This window comes from Orcinus orca, chromosome X, assembly GCF_937001465.1.
Source record: "Orcinus orca chromosome X, mOrcOrc1.1, whole genome shotgun sequence".
Taxonomy (NCBI): Eukaryota; Metazoa; Chordata; class Mammalia; order Artiodactyla; family Delphinidae; genus Orcinus; species Orcinus orca.
Genome location: NC_064580.1, coordinates 13567641 through 13589963, shown reverse-complemented (window position 1 = coordinate 13589963; position 22323 = coordinate 13567641). Strand labels below are relative to the sequence as shown.

At 42.5% G+C, this 22323-nt stretch overlaps 1 protein-coding gene and 1 pseudogene across 1 annotated transcript in view; one reads left to right on the top strand and one right to left on the bottom strand.

Annotated features, from left to right (window-relative positions):
- Positions 1–22323, bottom strand: part of GRPR (gastrin releasing peptide receptor) — a 277275-nt gene that overhangs the window by 36566 nt on the left and 218386 nt on the right. Inside the window, exon 1 of the mRNA XM_004269654.4 lies at positions 876–1736. Coding sequence (XP_004269702.1) covers positions 876–1288 — 413 coding nt within the window. The 5' untranslated portion in view covers positions 1289–1736. Of the gene's footprint in view, positions 1–875 lie in introns of the transcript that reaches the window.
- Positions 9923–11056, top strand: LOC101282718 (cyclin-dependent kinase 2-associated protein 1-like; annotated as a pseudogene).

Genomic DNA, 22323 nt, shown 5'->3' with positions numbered 1-22323 from the left:
TGATAGACACCTGATAAATGCTCAAAGAATGAAAATGAATGTTTAAGAATGAATAAATGTGAATTTTTAAGCAATATGTTCACACAAGAAATGCAGTTCACAAATATGTATATTTCCCAGAATAAAACACTGTACTGGACTCCCTCCCCCCGCCCAAAAAACAAAAACCCTAAAAGTATTGTATATGGAAGTACATCAATAAGGATACTAAAATTTGAAATCAACCTTGAATGGAGCTTTCTCAAGGACAGAAAAAAATCCAAATAATGCTTGGTTTCACCTAAGAGATACTTAGAAAAACCAGCACACAAACTGTTCAGTTCCAGAGAACCAAATACAACATCAGCTGTGAGAAAAGTTAAACTGTCTGAAGAGAATGGATTTCAAGGAAATGCTGCTTATTTTCTCCTCTTGGTTATTTCTGAAAGAACATTTGAAGAAGAAATGCAGTGGGACTTTTCTGTTCTCTGAAGACTTTGAATTGCTTCCAAGAGACATTTACCTGGGGTTTAAACTCTATTAGGTGTGAATTTTTTTTTTTTCCTCACCAGTCAATTAATTTTGCAGGGAGTGAGAAGTTAGGAAGAAGCAAGGCTAAATCAGCTGTCTCCAGAAAATGCACCTCAATCTTATACTCAGAGATCTTTTTTCTCAGCCCGCCCCCCCCCCCCACCGCTATCCACTGACTTTTCTTTCTGAAACCAATATGTCAAACTCAAGAAGTAGTCCCTAGAACAGAAACATGCCTGGAAGGGAATGGGAGTTTGAGTGAAACTTCCCTGCACACAAACAACCCTGTTTGTCCCGATGTGGTAGCTCATTTACCGAAGCATCTACCACCCTCAGAGAGAAGGTCGCTGTCCTCCAGGACTTACCTGTCTGCTGAGAGAGCTGTGAGTGTGAAGACAGACACCCCTACCGAGGTAAGCTGGATAAAAGGGATCAGTTTGCAGCCAATCCTGCCAAACAGCCATCTGTCGGCCAGGTACCTGCTGGCATCTACAGGCGCACAGGTTACCAGGAGCAGCAGGTCTCCCACAGCCAGGCTGGAGATGAATAGGTTCGGTACATTTCGCATGGACTTCACGGTACAGAAGATCTTGATCAGGGTGATGTTGCCAACGAGGCCTATCAGAATGATGACCCCATAAATTGCAGGGATGACATACAGGACCCCCGGGTGGAACCAGTCGTCGTTCGTGGGGAGATCCACACTGTGATTAGAGATGTTGCAGTGTACGAAATGGTCCACGTCCAAGTTTAGAAGCAAACAGTCATTCAGAGCCATCCTCTAGGTTCTTTCCCACCTAAAAAGTGCCCTTAGATGCTGTTGCTTAACTTTTGACTTTGCAGTTTGGTGAAGATGATGATAAAATCTATGCTGGGCTCTTTATCTTCTTTAATAAAAATACTCTGAGTACATAGAGACTATGGCATTCAAAATTGTCACTATTCTGACGCTGGCGCTGCTCTGGTCTTTACGTGACCAATGTAATACATCTCTAAATTCAGTAAGTTAACAACAAAACACCCACAAAAACTCAGCTCCCAAAGGGCTTAGAATCAAACCCACTCTGTACCAACTCCTTCTACCTCCATTCTAGTCTGAGTCTCCCTGGCTGCAGTTTACTAAGAACTTTTGGCCTGCTATTTTCACACGGCATTTCCCGTCTTTCCTGATATTTAGAACCTGAAGGTTTAAAGAGGGTAGAAAAACACTGTACCGAGAAAGCCTGAAATGCTATAGGCAGGAACGCTTTGCACGTCACCGGCTTCACCAGCAACCGGCAGCTCTGCTGAGCTGAGGCTCTGAAGAGGAACAGGGCTACTTATAGGCAGAGAGTGCCAGCCCCCTGCTGGACACTTCAGTCACTGCCCGGCCGCCTGCTCTGCCCAGATGAGACTCGCCCAACAATCTGCGGGTCCTAGCAGATAATTTGGGCTTCTCTTTTTCAGATGCAGCACTCTGCAAAGCACTGGAAATCTTTCTGATACTAGGCTCCAAATCCAGACTCACATCCCATTTTCTCATCTTTTCCAATACATTAGGATGACATGTTAAGGTTGCTATAAAATGAGGTCTGTCCCTGAATTAAATTGCACACAGATGAGCAAGGCGTCCACATGTGAGTGGTCCCACTCGGCCTTCCCACTGCCTATTTGAACAGGGACTGCTACTGAGGGCAAATAGGCACACGACTCCTGCCTTAAACCTTCAGCACCTGACATCTGGGAAGAGCAGAAAGCAGAACGCACACACGCTCTGCCAGGCCATTCTTTTTCCCTTTACCAGAGAGAAATAAAATCCGAAGCCAGCTGTGTTCTAACTCTCACAGATAAGTAGTCTTTTCCAGGAGAATTTTCTCATTGGATCTAAAAGGTACATGAATTGGCATTCTGGTGCAGCTATTTGCAATTTTAAGTTAATGTTTGCTGCGTTTTATAGCAAATTTCCTCATAAGCTCTGAGTGAGAAATGAACTGTAAAGGAGTTACAGAAAGAATACTGAGGAATTGGGGAGTGGAAAGAATAACTTAGAGTTGACAGGTGCCAGGAAAGGCTTTACTGAGGAGGTACTATTAGATTTAAGCTTAGACCTTTAGCAAAAATGTATAATTACATTACAAGCGTTAATCTTCAAGACTTACGTGAAGCCCTTCAAGCTCTTCCAGATACATCACAGGAAGCCAGTTACTAGCAGGCGCTGCCACTGAAAGTTTGCTTTTTCAGGATTCATAAGGAATAAAGAAGCTTGCACTCATCACCATGCCAGGGCCCACCAAGTGTGCTGTCATGGAAATTTCCAATGGCAGCTTGCAACACTGAGGCGGCTGCCATGCTTCTTCCGTAAACCCAAGAGCTTGTGCTCCTCTCAGCCAGCAGTAGAGTCTAATGTTACATGCCCAGAGGGGGAAGAGCTTCTCAGTGGTGATCAGTAGCACCATTAATGAGTCAGTAACCACAAGCCTAGTGGTGTTGATGAGTTACTGGAAGTAGAGCTTAATAATGCTGTACATGGACTCCCTGCTTAAGTCCTGGCTCCCTCATTCATTACCTTGGCAAGTTACTTGGTGTCTTAAGCCTCAAGCTCTTCATCTGTAAAGCGAGGATAATTCGTGAAGTTAAATGAAATTACCCGTGTTAAGACTTCATAGTATTTGGCACATAGTAAGTGCTCAAGTAATAATCAGCTGCTATTAGTAAACCTATTATTATTGTTGTGATTGAAAGAGACTATTTTTGTGATTTTATTTTGGAAAAGCCCAGTAAAGTCAGAAGAGAGACTGACCTCAGATCAATAGGCTAAAAGTTCTATCATAGCAGCCAGTCCTCCATTTACTTGAAAGTCATTTATCAAACACCTGCCAGTTTCCAGGCACTGTGTAAGAGCCTGAGAAAAATAACATGAAGATACATGTTATGATAAGACCCGTCATGATCCCAACTACTCAAGCGTAAAGTCAGAGGACCTGGTTTCAAAGAATAATGCCAAGAAGGGTTTTCAAGAAGATTCTGCAAATGCTTCTGTTCGTTCTCTACCGTATTCATAATTCTGCTTCTTGAAATTGCTGTGGTGGCTTTCTTCTCTGATCATTTACCTTTCTTCCTCTCAATGACAATCATTGCTTCTGGCGTTGTTTTTGTTGTCATTACCAGAGGGACAGCCTTGTAGGAATTATGCCAAAACGCAGAGAAATTCACCACTCTTGGACTAGAAGAATTAGTGAGGCATTGAACTGCCCAGGGTAGTCCTGAGCATTTCGAAACAGAGGTAGCAAAAGCCAGAACCTGGCTATATTATTATATGAAACCCGGGCATCTTTGGGCCTTTTAACTTTCTGAAAGTTCCTTGAGTATTGTTTAAATAGAAATAAACTCTGGCTTCTTTTAAAAAAAAAAAGTTGCAGCATTTACACCCCATCCCCTCCCTTTTCTCCAGAGAAGGTGACATTTGATCTTTTTTTTTTTCAAGATTTATTTAATTTATTTTTGGCTGCATCAGGTCTTAGTTGCTGCATGCGGGATCTTCGTTGAGGCGCGCGAGCTTCTCTCTAGTTGTGGTGAGTGGGTTTTCTCTTCTCTAGTTGTGGCGTGCAGGCTCCAGAGCACGTGGGCTCTGTAGTCTGTGGCACGTGGGCTCTGTAGTCTGTGGCGCACGGGCTCTAGTTGAGGCGTGCGAACTCAGCAGCCGCAGCACATGGGCCCAGTTGCCCCGCGGCATGTGGGATCCCAGTTCCCTGACCAGGGACCGAACTCGCGTTCCCTGAATTGCAAGGTGGACTCTTCACCACTGGACCACCAGGGAAGTCCCGACATTTGACCTTAAAGGCTATTTGGCAGAACCCTTTGAACAGAGAAAATAGTATGCACCTAGGATGGAGGCTTAAAGGAAAGAGCATGGCATTGAGCAGCGGACAGCTTCAAACGCGGAAAGGGCATCCAGATTGGAAGAGAGGGGGCAGGGAAAGAGCAGTGTGAAATGAAGCCTGAGGCAGGTTTGGGTGAAATTGTGATGGATCTTGTATTCTTGTTAAGAAGTTTGGTCTGAAGGGCATGTTTTTGGTTCACAAAGAGGACTCCCAGATGTTGTTTCCCTTTATTTCTTTAGACACACCCATGTGCTGAGTCAACCACACCTCTTAAATCCAACTGGGCTGTTAGTGTTTCTTCCCGTGTAAGTTACACTGATGCTGAGAGTTAGCAGTGATTCCTCATGGCTGTTGTTGGTGTTAGGTGTCCCACAACACTATAGACTGTTCTGATGGTATTTTAGGAGTGAGGATATATTGAGGTTCAACACCTAATATTTTCTGGGCGCAAGGATGTTTTAGAAAGCTAATTAGAGAATTTTGATGTCATTTCAACTAATTAGCTATAATGACTCTTTCCATCCCTACCACTTTGTGTCGCCTTCGAGCAGATCACCAAACATACTTAGACATTTGCTTAGCTTTCTATTTAACGGTGAGCATGAGATGCCTTTGACTTATGAAAATGACATAGAACAAACATAATACAAAGTCCCCGTCCTCAGGGACTCCAGTTTCTGAATAGAATTGGAGTGTGACTCAGCATCCTTTCTTACGTGTTGGGGCAGGAGCGTCATTTCTATTTCAGTCAAGAGAGTCACATTTTCCACTCTTCCAGACAATTGGATTTTTTTTTTTAATATGGGGGTGGGACACAGTCATTTGGTAGAATTTGGGAGGATGGGTGGACTCAACAGGACCAAAGAGAGTAAAGACAAAGTCTCTGCCCACCAGCTATGTGCATGGCACTGTGTCTTCCAGCAGCTGGCATTCTTGGTAGACTGACAATGAACATACACAGAAAAGATTAATTATAGAGTGGGTAGAATTTGTAGGTGGAACCAGAGTAAAGAGAAGGGGATGCTTTGGGTCTGTCTGTGAGATAGTCTTGAACAAAGCTGTAGAGGGGAGTAATAAATGAGAAAAAGGAGACTGGATCTGCTGGGGAAGACTTTACATTTAAGGTTTCTGGTTGGACTTCAGTCTATAGAACACTGGTTCTTCAAAAAAACTCAAGATTGCCTGGAGTGCTTCTTAAAAATATAGATTCTGAGGCCATACCCCAGACCTATTGAATGAGATCTCCAGGGATGGAACCCAAGAATCACTATTTTTCATGAGGTCCTGAAGGGATTCCAGCCCTCTGCTATGCTGGGGACCAATGATGCAGGCAGTGTGTGACCCCGAGATCACGGCAACATTACAGTCCTTGTGCCTGCCCTCTGTGGAGGGAGAGGGTGAGCAAGGAAGCACATTTAGGAGATTGTTGCTATGGGCCCTTGATACCCAAAGTGTAGTCCTTGAGCCAGCAGCTTGGGTATCACCGTAGAGCTTGTGAGAAATGCAGAAACTCAGGCACCACCCCAGATCTCCTTAATCATAATTTGCATTTTAACAAGCTTCCCAGGGATTCAGGTGCATGTTAAAGTTTGAAAAGTACTGCTCTAGGCGTTAGGGAGCTCTGGCAGAAAAGGTTAAGAAACCAGGGCAGGAACTGGGAACAGATAGGAAACTGGAATCTCAAGCTCAGAATGAAACCAGCAACTGGACCAACTGGAAGCTGACTGAAGAATCCCTCATTTGGGGTTTTTGATATCCCCCTGATAATGCCTGGGAGTTGTCCCGGACTGCACGGCAGGCAAGCTGTTTTTGCCACAAGACAGGGGCCAGAATCCCATTACAAATGTAGGGAATCTAGGCAATGGAAAAGCCCAAGATGGTGAAATTTTTTAGGCTTGTGACTCAGTATAAACAGCAAGAACAAGAGAGAAGCCACTCTGGAGGGAAATGCTGAATCTGGTTTTAGGCATATCGAGTTCACTATATGAACAAGGGAAAGGAAGGAAGTCAACGAAAATGACAGCTGAAGTCTGGAGGCAGAGAGGTAAATAATTAAGAGGACTGGCTGGGAACCAGGATGATGAATGACAGTAGTTTAACTGTACAGAGAAATCACCAAGAATCAAGTGAAGTTAGGCTCTGAGGAAAAGGTCATGTGCTGAAAATCAGTGGGTACCAAACATGATTGCAATATTACATATGTGGCAGCACCATGGAGAAGCTGCTGAAAAGATTGCAGCAACTCTTGCTTGAGAAGAATCAGAGATGTCAAATTTTAGTGCTGCAGCAGGAACAAAAGAGATGGATGACTGTATCCAGATCCTGTAATGCCGGGATCACTTCAAGTTCCCTTCTTTTCTCTTAACATTCTGTGGCTTTTCATGGTGCTTGGAAACTCAGGAGAGATGGGGGGAGTCTTCTGAAAGAAAGAGTCAGGTTTCATTTTGTGCCACACAAAGCTGCAGAAGGGCAGGTCGATGCCCAGAGAAGGCCTGGAGTGGAACACCGGACTCTCAGTCAGACCCAAGGCTGACAGAACACCTCGCATGGCGGTTTGAACATATTCCACCAGTTCTTGGTACTCTTTCCTTCAAGAGGTGGAGATAAATTTTCCTCCCCTTGGATATGAGCTGCACTCAGTGACTGGCTTCCAACAAACAGAATGCAGCATCAGTGATAGTGTGTAACTTCCAAGATTAGATGACAAAGGACATTGCAGCTCCCTCCGTGCACTGTCTCTTAGATTATTTGCTCTGAAGGAAGTCAGCCCCCATATTGTGAGGACACTCAAGTGACCCTACGGACAGATCCCCAGGCTGAGGAACTGAGGCCTCCCGTCCACAGCTCTGTGAGTAAGTCATCTTGGAAATGGATCCTCCAGCCCCAGCCAAGCCTTCAGATGACTGCAGCCCCAGCCAACATCTTGACCACGACCTCAAGAGATACTCTAAGCTAGAACCATCCAGTCAAAACACTCTCGAATTTCTCACCCACAGAGACTGTGAGTTAATAAATGTTTTTGGTTTTAATCCACTGCTTTATGGTAATTTGTTATGCAGTGATAGATGTGGAACATCTGGTAAGTAGAATGGATGAAGGGCGGGGGGAACCACCAAAAAGACAAAATAAAACAGAAAAGAAATACCAGAAAAGGCAAGTGCTATAAACCAGGTTGAACCTTGAGTGGTTAGAGTGTGAAGGAAAGTATGGGCAAATCTAGAAGAGTTATGGAGACTGAAATCCATTTGTTATTCAGTACCACCAGAGTTTTTATCTGGATAAAATATGCGTATTTTTAAAAAAATTATAAATGAGGTGGACTTTCTTGCCTGGCCACCATGTACCTGAAAATTAGACTATTTATATCCCATTTCCCCATCTGCTCAGTGAGCTTGGGCAAGTCAGTTCAGTGAACATTATTTGCCACTGAACTGTTCTGTGCCATGGATTCCCCGTCCATAAAATACAGAGCATTTTCCCTTGGCCTATGCTTCAGGACAACTTGAGGCATTAGTATCACCCAGTGGCACCTAAGGCAACATAAAGTGGCACCTTCCCCTCTGCCCTCAGCCATCTCTTTCCAGCTCTTCTTCTCTCCTGGAAGAATCCGATCAGTGAGACCCTGGGCCCCCCTGAAACGCATCCCTTGTATTATGTCTATACCTCTACTAATAGATGTCTGACAAGACAACATGTTGCTGGGATGAATTCCTTTTTAAACATTTTATTTTGAAATAACTTTAGGTTTATAGAAAAGTTGCCATGATAGTACAAAGAGTTCCCATATACCCTTCTCCCAGCTTCCTCTATTGTTAGCATCTATAAAACTAAGAAATTAGCATGGGCACAAGACTATCATCTAAACTATGGACTTTATTCAGATTTCACCAGGTCTTCTACCAGTCATTTTCTGTTCCACTATCCAATCCAAGATACCACACTGCATTTACGCATCATGATTCCTTAGTCTCCTCTTATCTGTGACAGTTTCTCAGACATTCCTGTTTTTCGTGACCTTGACACTTTTGAACAGTACTGGTCGGGAATTTTGTAGAATATCCCTCCATTTGGGTTTGTCTGATATCTTTTCATTGTGAGACTGGAGATGTGAATTTGGGGTAGAAAAACCATAGAGGTGAGGTGCTCTTCTCATCACATCATATCAGGGAGTATGTATTAGTTGCTACTATAATAAATTACTATGAATTTAGTGGCTTAAAACAGAAATTTATTCTTTTACAATCTGAAGGATGAAAGTCTGAAATAAGTTTTATAGGCTAAAATCAAGCTGCTGGCAGGCCTGGTTCCTTCTGAAGGCTCTAGAGGCCTCCATCATTCCTTGGCTGGTGGCCACATCACTCCAGTCTCTGCTTATGTCATCACATTGCCTTCTCTTCTTCCATAGACAAATCTTCCTTTGCCTCCCTCTTATAAGGACTCTTGTGATTACACTGAACCCACCCAGATAGCCTAGAATAATCTCCCCATCTCGACTGCATCTGCAAAGTGCACTTTGCCACATAAGGTTTTTTGTTTGTTTGTTTTTAAAAGTAATTTTATTATTTTAAAATAAATTTATTTATTTTTGGCTGCCTTGGGTCTTTGTTGCTGCATGAAGGCTTTCTCTAGTTGCAGCGAGCGGGGGCTACTCTTTGTTGTGGTGCGCGGGCTTCTAACTGCGTTGGCTTCTCTTGTTGCGGAGCATGGGCTTTAGGTGCGCGGGCTTCAGTAGTTGGCACATGGGCTCAGTAGTTGTGGCTCGCGGGCTCTAGAGCGCAGGCCCAGTAGTTGTGGCGCATGGGCTTAGTTGCTCCGCAGAACGTGGGATCTTCCCAGACCAGGGATTGAACCCGTATCCCCTGCATTGGCAAGCAGATTCTTAACCACTGCGCCACCAGGGAAGTCCCACCACATAAGGTTTGCCATATAAAATAGTCACAGGTTCCAGGGATCAGGACCTGGATATCACTGGGGGCTATTGCTCAGCCAACACAGAGTACATGATATCCATATGATTTATCAGTGGCCATGTTAATCTTCAACACTTTGTTAAGGCTGTGTAGGCCAGGATTCTCCACTGTAAAGTTATTGTTTAGGGGGCACAGATTCCTTTTAATTACCAGAAATATGACTGTATTCACACCCAAAGTAATGATGTTGACATTATGTAACCATTCAAAATTACTTATATTAAGTGTCATTCCCTACCAGACCCAGTTCTAGACCCTGGAAATACAAAAATTAACAAGCAATGGTCAATACCCTCAAGGAGATAATTGCCTAACTAGGACAACATTTGCAATTTGTTTAAAGAAAGCAAGTTTAGGCTCAAAGTTTGCGGCCGCCCTTGCGCCCGCCCGATGTATGGGTGATATACTGCAGCGGGTGTCAGGGTGACGGACGGCCATATTTGCCGGTGAGGCCCGAGCCGTTAACAACAAAAAGTGCGCAGGAGCTTGGCGGGTGCACGGACGGGCGCACGGACGCGCGCACGGACGCTAGGGCCGCCTCGCTGTCGCCCGGCCTCGCCGCCTTCGCCGCCACCCTCACGGGCTGGGCCCCGCTGCGCCCCGGTGCGCCCCGCCGCTCGGGAGAATGTCTTACAAACGGAACTTGACCGCGCACATGCCCGCCACCTCCCTCAACGCCGCTGGGAGTGTCCACCCGCCCTCCACCAGTATGGCGACGTCTTCACAGTACCGCCAGCTGCTGACTACGGGCCGCCATCTCTAGGCTACACCCAGGGAACCGGGAACAGCCAGGTGCCCCAGAGCAAATACGCTGAGCTGTTGGCCATCATCGAAGAGCTGGGGAAAGAGATCAGACCCACCTACGCGGGCAGCAAGAGCGCGATGGAGAAACTAAAACGAGGCATCATCCACGCTCGAGGATTGGTGCGGGAGTGCTTGGCTGAAAAGGAACGGAATGCCAGGTCCTAGCTGCCTTGTGAGCCTGGACGGTTTTCCATCTTCGGAGAGAAGTTACAGTTCATCTCCCCTGTTCAGACTAAACTTTTGTTTTCAAAATGGTAACAGTTTGGTTTCTCCTCCCCCTGCCCCTCCCATGGTTCACTAGGCTCCGAATCTACAGTCTGTAAGATTGAGGAAAGATTTTGCAGTTGATTGGGAGTTACATTTTAAATAGTTAGGAACTACCCAGGTGTTTGTTGTTGTTTTTTAAAGCATTGATTCAAAAGATGCACGTAAAAATTACCTATCTTACAGCAAACTAGTTTGCCTCCAAGATACCAGTGTCTCGCTCTCCTCTTTTGAATACATTTATGTTACCCGGATTGTTCTTTGATCCTTTTCATAAGCTGATACAACTTGAAGGGTTTTTTTTGTAGTGCGGACTTGACAGCACACTTAACTAGTAGCTGGTCCCCTCGTTTCCCATACACTATAGATTCTGCTTATCGTAAATTCTTTTTTGCTTAAGCATTTGCATGACTATTAGTGCTCTGAAGTCAATTTTTAAAATGCACAAGTTATACATACAGAAGAAAGAGCAACCTCCCAAACCAAACCCAACAAGGATCCCCGAAATTTTTCCCGAGACTGTATGTAGATTTCAGTTCTGCCTTTCCTGTAAGTTGATCCAAAGATCTGGAAGAAAATGGAACTGTTTGCATCTTTGTATTTATTACTCGATGTAATAAAGCTTATTTTCATTAAAAAAAAAAGAAAGCAAGTTTATAAACATAAGCAAGCTTTCTGTTTAAAGAACCTGGACACTGTTTTGGTGATGACCTTTAATTGTATAGAGAGTTTTAGGTCATGTGAAAATGGAAACTAATTTTCTTATACTTTCTGAAGTCCGATTGGACTTTCTGTGACCATTTCCCACTTTTTGTTTTGTTTTGTTTTGTTTGCGGTGCGCGGGCCTCTCACTGTTGTGGCCTCTCCCGTTGCGGAGCACAGGCTCTGGACGCGCAGGCTCAGCGGCCACGGCTCATGGGCCCAGCCGCTCCGCGGCATGTGGGATCTTCCCGGACCGGGGCACGAACCCGTGTCCCCTGCATCGGCGGGCGGACTCGCAACCACTGCGCCACCAGGGAAGCCCCTGTAATTATGTTTTTAAAAGTCCTTATCTTTTAGAGCAGGGGCAGCCAACTTTTTCTAAAAGGCCAAATAGTAAATATTTTAGGCTTTGTGGACTATAGGGTCTCTGGGAAAGCAGCCAATAGAAAATAGGTTAAGGAATGGGCGTGGCTGTGACCCAATAAACTTTATTTGTAAAACAGGAGGTTGATCCATGGGCCAGAGTTTGCCAACCTTGTTTCAGAGAAACTTACTGAAATAGTTATGGGTGAAATGATGTGACAGCCAGGATTTCCAAACCATGGAAAGTGGAGAAGTGAGTAGGGGCAAAAATGAAACAGGATTGGCCAAGTAGGTAATTGTTGAAGAAAGGTGAGGGAATGTGGGGATTCATGTAATGCATCTATTTTGTATATGTTTTAAATTCTCCACTAAATTAAATAGTATCAAAAATGTAATTTATTATTAACATGATAAATAATGCCAAACAAGTAACTACACATGTATCTTTGAGAACTTGGCATAGAGTGGAGCTTCCTAGAAGGTTTGCAGCATCACTCTGGCGATTCAGATATGCATTTCCTCTATTCCACATCAATCTGGAGACCCAAGATTGAAGTGGCATGGAGCACACATGATTTGGGATGGGACTGATTTCAGAGTGGCTGTTGGATTGTCAGCTTAGGAAAATGCCTCTTAGATGCAGTGGGGAAATAGACTGATTTACATTTTTTTACTACCCCGTCCCTCTCTCTCTCACACATCCTTTCTCGTTCCTCTCCATGGCCACATTAGTGTATTTTAAATTCTGCTTGTGTCCTACAGAACTCAAAAATGTGAGACCAATTTTTAGACCAAATTCCTTTTCAAGACTAGGTGTCCTAACCCAGGCTCTTTATCAAGGAGTCCAAAAAACTAGAAGTGGCTTTGCCTATATCCCTATTTTCCCATATGAGTTGTATAGGCTCAAATGATTGTTTTGGACCCTTATGCTAAAATTCTAGAAAGGGCCTTCTTATACTTCAACAACAACTAAACACTCCATTTCCCCCCTGCTTGAAATCTACTACCAGCATTTACCTTTCTATTTCTCTTAGCAAGTTTTCTCATCCTTTTCTTGTAAATTGCCAGATAATGAATAGTACAGGATCTATGGGAAGGGGAGAGGACAAAGGATAAAATAATAGAAAGAACTAACATTGATTCCAGATATTATATATGTGTTCCTCATGGAGTCCTTACAGCCACCCTATATATAGGACTATTAACATCCCTTATACAGATGAGGAAATGAGGTATAGGGAGGGGAAGCAACTGGCCTAAATTTACACAGTTAATAAGTGTGTTCTGGTAACTGGGTGCTTAACCACTAGACCACACGCCTCTCAGGGGACAAAGGGTAGCAGCAGAGAGACAGTCATGCCTCATAGTTCTCCTGGGAGGTGAAACAGACAAGTAGGAAAGAGGGGAAACACTGAAACACAAGGAAGTAGAAATTAGGGAAAATTAGGGAGCTGAAAAACTAGTGGAAGAAAACCACAGAGAGTCCAGCAGCTGTGGTTTCTATTTCTTCCTCGGCAATGGTGTCCTGTGTTTTTTGTTTTTCTGTTTTTTTGGGATGTCTACAGTCACATTTCTTTAATATCAAAGTAATTTAAGATGTAGAATAGAGAGAAGACGAAACTCACTGGTTTCTAATGGTGATAGGACCTCAACTGTGCTGCTTCTTTCAGTAAACAAGATGAAACATCCTCATGGAAACATGAGCAAATTATGCATCATTTTGCTGAAAACACTGGCTTCAGAGTGACTCTTAACAACAGTGAACACGCCTCCGTTTCTGATCTCCAGGCAAAGAGGCTACTCATGGGCTCAGAACAAGGCTTGATGCATCGTTTTCCATTCCACTCTCACATATCCTGCCCTCTAATAGTCCTAATTCCACTTCTGCATCGCTTTGCCAACAGTAAGGACACCACCTTTCAAAACGAACAGCTTCAACTGCACTGCTGGGATGAGAAAGACCTCACTGCAGCCATTTAACAACGTGCACTCCTCTTGCCTCATGTGTAACCTCTCTTTTTGATGACTATGATTGACAAGAGTCTTGCTCTTTGGGTTTTGTACTATTGGAATCAATTCCCCAAGCACATTCTCTTGCTTTAATCAAAGGTCTGAAAGTGTGGGAACCCTGCCTTTGAGAGGAGATTGACCGGACCTCCCCTGCCACCACCAACCTCCCGGCTGCAAAGCTGACTTAAGAGGGATGTCTCATTATGTCTACAGCAAAGACAGCCTGGTTGCCAAGCATCCAAAAAATAAAAGAATAGACAGTTAATAACTTTGAGCAGGTCAGAACAAACGATGATGTTTACGGGCTTCTGAAGTATTTTGTTTGAGAGGCAGTGACTTCAAATGGTCAGGGGAGCAGAATTCAGTTAATAATTTTTAAAAATCTTCAATTAAAAAAAAATTGTTGAGTTGAAAACAATCAGACCAGAAAAAGAGTGAGGAGAAGCTTTTGTTACTAGGCAATCCAGAAGCATCACAAACTGTGCTCTGGAAGAAAAGCACTTTTTACCCTTTCTCAGAATCAAGGAGATACAAAAAGCAGGGCTAAAGTTTTTCCTTAGACTTAGCTGCTGCTGGGCCTAACCTGGACCCATTTGCCCCTTAAATTCTCACTCTAAGGTCGGGTCCTTTCAAGAACATGTATAGGCAGGGAATGGGAGTTACAACTAGTATTTGCTGAGGATTCATTCACCATGTGCCAGGCACTATTCTAAACACTCTCTTCTCTTTGGATTTTCAACCCTATTAGGTAGGTACTAGTATTAGTCCCATTTTAAAGATGAGGAAACCAAGGTCCAGAGAGATTTTATAATTCACCCAAGATTACACAATTAGTCACGGCTAAAGTCAGCTTTCAAATTCAGGCAATCCATGTTCTTAATACCATTCTCATTCCATGGGATTTCTGAATAAGAATTCTTGCTATCTAGAATCAAATATATTCTAGATTTCAACCAGAATCCCCACACCTTCCTAGCTGAGAAAATTGAGACCCCCCCAAAATTAACAGACTGTCACAGTAAACTAATGTTGAGTGGGGGTCAGAAACTAGGTCTTCTGGGAGCTTACTGACTTCTCTTCTTCCACCTCCCATCCACGGTGCTTTCTTAGGAGACACTTCATCAGAGGAACAATGCACATACAGAGATGCGTTTCTCAGATCTTCCTTGTTCAGATACAAGGAATACAGTTAGCTAAGAAATTCCAGTTGATAAATGGCTTCAAGATCCACCTTAACTTTTGAGCTGAGGCCATGCTCTTCTCAGCAGCCCCCAGCCAAAGACCCCAGCATGGCGGGAACACTAAGACCTGGTCATTTCTGCCCAGTGAGGGACTCTTTTAATGGGCAATCTTTGCCCCAGAGCTTCCCACTGGGTTGGTGAAGACATTTTTGGAGCTGCATCCTGGTCTGAGGCTCTCCCCTTGTATCTTTCCTTCCCCTTGTATCTTTCACAGGTGTTACCTCCCCAGCACATCTCTTCCTCACCTAATGCTGTTTCATTGCCTGCTTTATGGGGAGGACCCACTGGGAACAGGAACCAAGTCGACTTCTTTGATACTTCCAACATTGTAAGTGACAGAAAACAATCAAATTTAGGAGTCAGTGTTCTGAATACTGCCTTTGCTCCTCTCTCTTGTCTTTATTACATGTAAGATCTCTCAGTGCTAAGATACAACATTGTGCTTTCAACAGTCTCTTCCATGAAGGTGATCCTTAATGTAACATTCCCCCTTAAGAAATTCCTATACAATTAAGAATGTAATGAATTTATCCCACAGAAGTGCTTGTTCTTCTCTAGGTAGGCTCTTTTGCTGCCCTATAATTTTTCAAACATGCTGCTTGAAATGCCCTAAATCCCCTTCATTCTCTCCTCCAGAATGTCACTCCTATAAGACCTTCCTGGAGTTCCCCAGGCAGAACTGTCCCACAGCATCATCACCACTACCACCACTACCATACATCATCACTGTTGACATCTATTGAATACTACTCATTACCAGAACTACATCTGAATTACCTATTTCACCCTTACAACCACACAATGAGGTAGGTAATAGTATTGTACCCATTTTACAGATGAGAAGTCAGAGGCACAGAGACGTTAAAGTCACATATCCGGAAAGGAATGGGGCTAGGACTCAAGCTCCAGATATTGAAGGACTATGCTATGAAATAGCAGGCCCTGTTCTTGTCTTTTCCTAGACATCTCTTCTTAAGAAGTGAACAACTTGCAATTAAATCTGATTAATACTTAAGAGGCCTGGCGGGAGAAAGAGAGGGAAAGACTCTCTGCTTCTGCTGCTGATAAAGTTAATTCTGCAGATTTCCCAGGGCCCTCTTGTCTTTTATTCCCTTTATTTTCCTCTCTCCTCAGTCTCTTCTCCTTTCTACTCCTTGATTCCCTGAAATGTGAAGTAGAAAACTGGAATTGCTGTTGTAAGGGTCTGCAGACTGGGGAGTGGAGGACAAACCTATGCCACTTTTTCTCTGTTTACAGTTTTGGTATAAGAACAACGTGATTTCTTCTTAGTTCTTATTGCTGGGCGCCCATGTATGCATCCCACTGAGATGAGGAGCAAAGAGCATGGGTCGGAGACACGTTAAATTGGTAGTAATAGTGCAACTCTCAATACAACCTCCCCCACGTATGAGACATGTGACCTTGGGCAAGATTCGCAACCTCCATGTATTTCTATTTTATCATTTATAAAATAGGAGTAATAATCTCTAACCCACAAGGTAGTTGTGAGCATTAAATGACTAGCAATGCTCAATAAACACTGGTTCCCTTTTGCGATATCACTGACTAACTTTGTGCTTGATATTCACAGTCAGCTCTAGTATAGTCCTTTGAACCACATTGTATACAATTAACTAATTCCTATCTTTTATGGGAAGACTTGATTGTTACCCATAAGCACACTGCCTTTATGTGATTATATAATATAAATATATATAATAAAAATACATCATAATCACTATAGTTGTTTTTGGACAAACAAATCAAATGATTTGATAAGGAAGCTGATGTGTACATTTGACTGTAAAAAGTAAATCTTATTGGTGAATAGGAGAAATTTTGTTCTAATTTATGATATGATGAAAAGGGATGTTAGAGTTCTAATAAGGCATGGAATGGCAAAAGGATTGTTAATTGAATGTAACCCCTGGGTAATTTATGACTATAAGGGACTAAAATATTAGGAAAAATGGGTTTTTAAACTGCTGTAACATTTATTCACACATCTACTCACTCATCCATGTACTACTTCATCTACCCGTCCATCTATTATTCATCCATCCTCCATCCATGCATCCATCTTTCTAACCATCCATTAATTTATTATCCAGCCATTCATGTACCCATGCATCCATCCTTCTACTCACCCATCCATTCCACTAATCCACTCAAGGGAGTAACACTGCAGTGCATATAGACACATATAAGAAATGGTCCTTGCCATATGAGAACCTTCCATTTAATAGGGGAGAAAAGAAAATAAGAGAAAATATGAGATAAATGCTCCCGAGAGTTGTATGTCTACAGATTTCCAAAGCATGAGAACTCACATCTGACAGAAGAGAAAGACAAACTTCTTCAATGAAAGAGACAGAATTTACTTTGGACTTTGAAGATTCTTAAAGAATTGGTACGATACCATAAACAGAAGAGAGAGTACATTTTTGGGAAAGAGGTTGGTAGAGAGGGCAAATCGGAGCTCTGAGAATGGTGAATATTTTTAGCCAGATGATGGTGATAGAAGGTTAAACTTAAAAGGTACGTTGGGGGGGCTTCCCTGGTGGTGCAGTGGTTAAGAATCCACCTGCCAATGCAAGGGACACGGGTTCGATCCCTGGTCCGGGAAGATCCCACATGCCGCGGAGCAACTAAGCCCGTGCACCACAACTACTGATTCTGCACTCTAGAGCCCGTGAGCCACAACTACTGAACCTGCGTGCCATAACTATCGAAGTCTGTGCGCCTAGAGCCCGTGCTCCACAACAAGAGAAGCCACCGCAATGAGCAGTACGCGCACCACAACAAAGAGTAGCCCCCACTCGCCGCAAGTAGAGAGAGCCGGCGCACAGCAATGAAGACCCAATGCAGCCAAAAGTAAATAAATAAAATAAATAAATTTTTTTCATTAAAAAAATAAAATGTTTAAAAAATAATAATAAAATAAAAGGTATGTTGGGGGAAGATCATGAAAGGTCTGCAATAATGGTCTGGGAAATTTGGTGTTTTCTTTGGTAGGCATGCAAAGACACTGAGATTTTTAAGTAGTAGGCTGATACAAAGTTCTATGTGCCAAATATTTTTAATCAATTTCAATTTTCAATTAGCTATTTAATAGACAAAATATAATAAACCCAAGGTTCCAAAACTTTCTCAGTTTACAACACTCTGTGTCTCTGTAATTTTTTCATGGGACCCCTGGGCCAAAAGGAACACCTAACAACTCCATTTATTAAGTAGTTAAGTCCAAATGACTTATTGAATATTTGTATCCTAACAACTAAGTAGCTATCTGAAAAAAAATAATGCATGGAAATAAAAAATATATATTATAGAATTTCATTCTTGAATGACCACAATTACTTCCCAATGGGATGGGTGTACCTGTTGGACACTGTACAGTTTCTCAAACCTTGCAGTAAGATTGGCCACCACCACCCTCATTTTCTGTTCTACACTGATTTTCACTTGGTATTTTCTTTTTACCACAGCAACTGCTGAACTCCCACCTTCACAAAGACATCATGCTATCAAAAGTAATGTCACCAGATCTAATGTTGACACTGTGAACAATTAGCTTGCATAGTGTCAAAAAGACATTGCATAGCCCCGGGTTTCTCTCAAAAATTTAAAACATCCTGCTGACCCCACTCCTGGGTATATCCAAAGGAAAGGAAATCAGTGTCTCGAAGAGACAGCTGCGCTCCCATGTTCATTGCAGCATTATTCACAAGAGTCAAGCCATGGAAACAATATTAATGTCCTTTGATGGATGAATAGATGAAGAAAATGTTTTACACACACAAACACACACACACACATATATATATATAAAATGAAATATTATTCAGCCATAAAACAGAAGGGAACACAAAGTCACTTGGGCAACTCAAGAGTTCCCAGTTCTGGGGCACCTGGGACATCAGCACTCTCCCAGAGGGGCTGGTGTAGCAGTGAACAGCACCAATAGCAGATATTCCTGAGGTGTTCAAGGGGAAGAAGATGAGAAGGTCTCTCATGAGCCGCCAGAAAGGGATTTTGCAAAGCCAGTGAAATCTGGACTTTTCTTTTTAATATGAGCAGTTTAGTACCCATGGGCTGAAGAAACTTGGGTTGACACTGAATGAAAACAGTACCACGTTTAACATGCATCAATGTGTCATATGCCTCTGTGGATAATAATTATAGAAATCTATGAATGGCTTTTAATTATGTGGATGGAAAAGAGAAAAATCTAGATCAAATAAATGTAACCACTTGTGCAGTGTAGTAGAATTCTAGTCTCCTAATTGAGGCATTATGTAGCTTTTTGACCTTAGGCAAATTTTGTATGGATGATTAAATGACTGGCCCTAATTCTTCATCCCATCCTAAATCCATACCCTTGGCAGGGCCTCATTGTGGGCAGAGAGTATTTCCCTGCCCTTTAACTTTGAGCTTGGCCACGTAACTTACTTTGGCCAATGACATTTGGGTACAAATAACAGTGTTTCAGTTCCAAATCTAGACCTTAAAATGCCTTGTGCACATCCACTTGCTCTCTTGTCCCTTCACCATTACCATGAGAAAAACCTACGCCAGTTAGCCCACTGGTACAAGGAAGGTGAGAGTCACCTGGAGCAAACCCAAGGACCTAAAATGTGAAACAAAACTACCCTAGGCACAAAAATCTAGATCAGCCAAACCCCAAATCAGCAAATGCCCAGAGGTGCATGCTAAATATATGCTTGTTCCAAGCTTCTAAGAGTCTGCAGTTGTTTGTTATGCAGCAATAGCTGACTGACACATCTTGTTATCTTTCTAGGCCTCAGTTCAGTTTCCTCATCAGTAAATGGAGCAAGTTTACTAAATAACTTCAGATCTCTTCTAGCTTTAACATTTTTATTTCTAAAATGAACTCCTCTTCATTTCTATGTAGCTGGATATTTTTCTTTATCATTTCTTGTACTTCTAAAGCACACTGATTTCAGAAGTGCTGCTCCTGTGGCTAGATATGTCAGTTCTATATTTAATAACACTCACTGAACAACAGAAAGTCTTTCAATCATAGCTAAAGAGCGACATGAAAAGTGCAGAATTGATCCTCAGATAAATAGTATACATTTAATTTCTGACTTTCAAAGTAAAAGTTTCAGAAAGAACTCCTTGTTTCTTTACTGACTAAAAATAAGTATGTCTCCTGGACAGACAGATGTGAGGGGAAGAAGGGTCAGCATCTTCTAGACTCCTGCGAAGCATTTATATTTTGGCTTATGGAATTCTAGCCAAAAGGGTTGAATCAAGGCTTACCTTTGGGGACCAACGATCATTAGCCTCTTCCCTGGTAAGATATCTCTGCACTCGTTTTTTTATAACAACTTCTCGACTATACCATGTAATTTCTTCACATAGCAAAATAACACTATTTAACTTTTTTTCAGTATGGAAAGTTAACTTTCTCCTTTGTTTTTCTTCCTTTTCTTTGCTGCATTAGAAGAATATACAAAAACCTACTCCACCACCAGCACTGCCACTACAGCTGGAGTGCATACACAGAGCTGAGCCCGCCAGGCTAATGAAGGCTAAGGATTTGGTTCATTCAGCTCTATCAAGAAAGAAAAGGAGAAGAGATGGAGAGAGAAAGAGGTAGGCGTGTGTGTGTGTGTGTGTGTGTGTGTGTGTGTGTGTGTGTGTGTGTATAAATAGGGTGTAGGGCTGAACCTTGGAAGGAATAGGGGTGGAACAAGATACTGGGTGTGGTAGGCTGAAAAATACCACCTCCCCAAATATATCAGGTCCTAATCTCTGGAACCTTGTAAATATTACCTTATATGGAAACAAGATCTTTGCAGATGTGATTAAAATAAGGATCTTGAGATGAAGAGATTATCCAGGATTGTCAGGGTGGACACTAAATGCAATCATATGCACAGGGAGGTAGAGGGAGATTTGACAGATGAAAGAAGAGAAGGTAATGTGACCACAGAAGCCGAGATAGCAGTGATACAGCCACAAACCAGGGAAGCCAGCAGCCACCAGAAGCTGTAAGAGACGAGGAATGGACCATCCCTAGAGTCTCACCCTGCTGACACCTTGATTTCAGCCCAGTGATACTGTCAAGATCCTTAGCTCAATCACATCTTCAATGATCCTGTTTCCTTATAAGGTAACACCTCTCTCTCCCCCTCCACCTCTTTCTCTCTCCGTCTCCACCCCCATCCCCACCCCTGCTGATGCCAAACTGGGGAATGAGATAATAATTTCCTCTCATTGTACATTCCCCAATCTCTAAGAATTACTTTATTCCTCCCCTCCCAATGCTTCACATGGCTTCCCATGTGGAAAAGAAAAAAATCATTTTATATATACATATATATATATACACACACACATATATATATATATATATAGAGAGAGAGAGAGAGAGAGAGAGAGAGAGAGAGGGAATATATGTATTGTATATATTATAGTTATTTATGAAATCATATAAGTTTAAGAATATAGGCATATATATTCATCAAGTAGTAGAACTTTCAATGCAAAGATACATTAACGTTTTTCCTTTTTTAAAGAACCATTACCCATGTGCTAGCTTAGAGACACTTAGGGGATCTGGTGTAATGTGACTTTTTCCCATTGTCCCAGTGGCTCTGAACATTGCCCAGAAGCCAGTTCAGTTCTTCATGGTTTGTTCAAGGAAGATTAGAGTTCAGGCTGATCTTCTTTATCTCCCTAATTGTTGGTGAGCGCAACCAGTCCTGAGGCTGTCCCAAATCTAGCAGTCTGCTTAATAATCACTCCTCCCCAGCTTCTAAGGAAGGAGGAGATCAGTCTCTGACAGAAAAAGCTACTGTGTTGTGAATGTATTATCTTAGCCCCTTTTAAGCACTCAAACAAACCTTGGATGCAAAGAAGACTTGTCAAGAGTTATAGAAAAAGCTCTATAAGCTCTAAGTTGTCAATAAAACTACTGAATTCACTTTCTTATTCTTCTTCTGCTTGTCTTTAAAATCCCCAGTTGACTATCTCAGGATTCACAGTGTCACCCAGCTAGGGCTGTTTCTAGTTGTTGGCAGGGAGTTCTCAAGTGAAATAGCAATTATTTGGTGTTGTTTTGTGCAAATTCAGCAAGTATATCACACAATAGGGAAAGCTCTCCCTCGACTCCAGCTCTTCTGGGGAGGGGTGTGTGTGTGTGTGTGTTTCTTGGCCAAATTCATTTCTCCTGCTCACTCCCTTTTGGTTGTGCACCTATAATAACTCAATTTTGCTTAATCTGATTATACCTGACTGAAAACGAAAAGCAGTGTTTATATGATATATTGAAGGATTTGTAAGGGGAAAGTGTTTAAAATTTTAACAGAGTGTAATAGTTTAAATAGTTTAAATGCAGCGTTTCTTTGCCTTACCACCATTGACATTTTGTGCTGAATAATTGTTGGGGGGAGAGTTTCCTTTGCATTCATAGGATGTTTAGCAGCACCCCTGGCTTCTACTCACTAGATGCCAGGAGACCAAAAATGTCTCCAGACATTGCTGAATGTCCCCAGGAAGGGGGGTTGAGAACCACGAGTTTAAACTGTAAATCCATTTTGAGAAGATGCTTGGAAGAGTCTGAGAGAG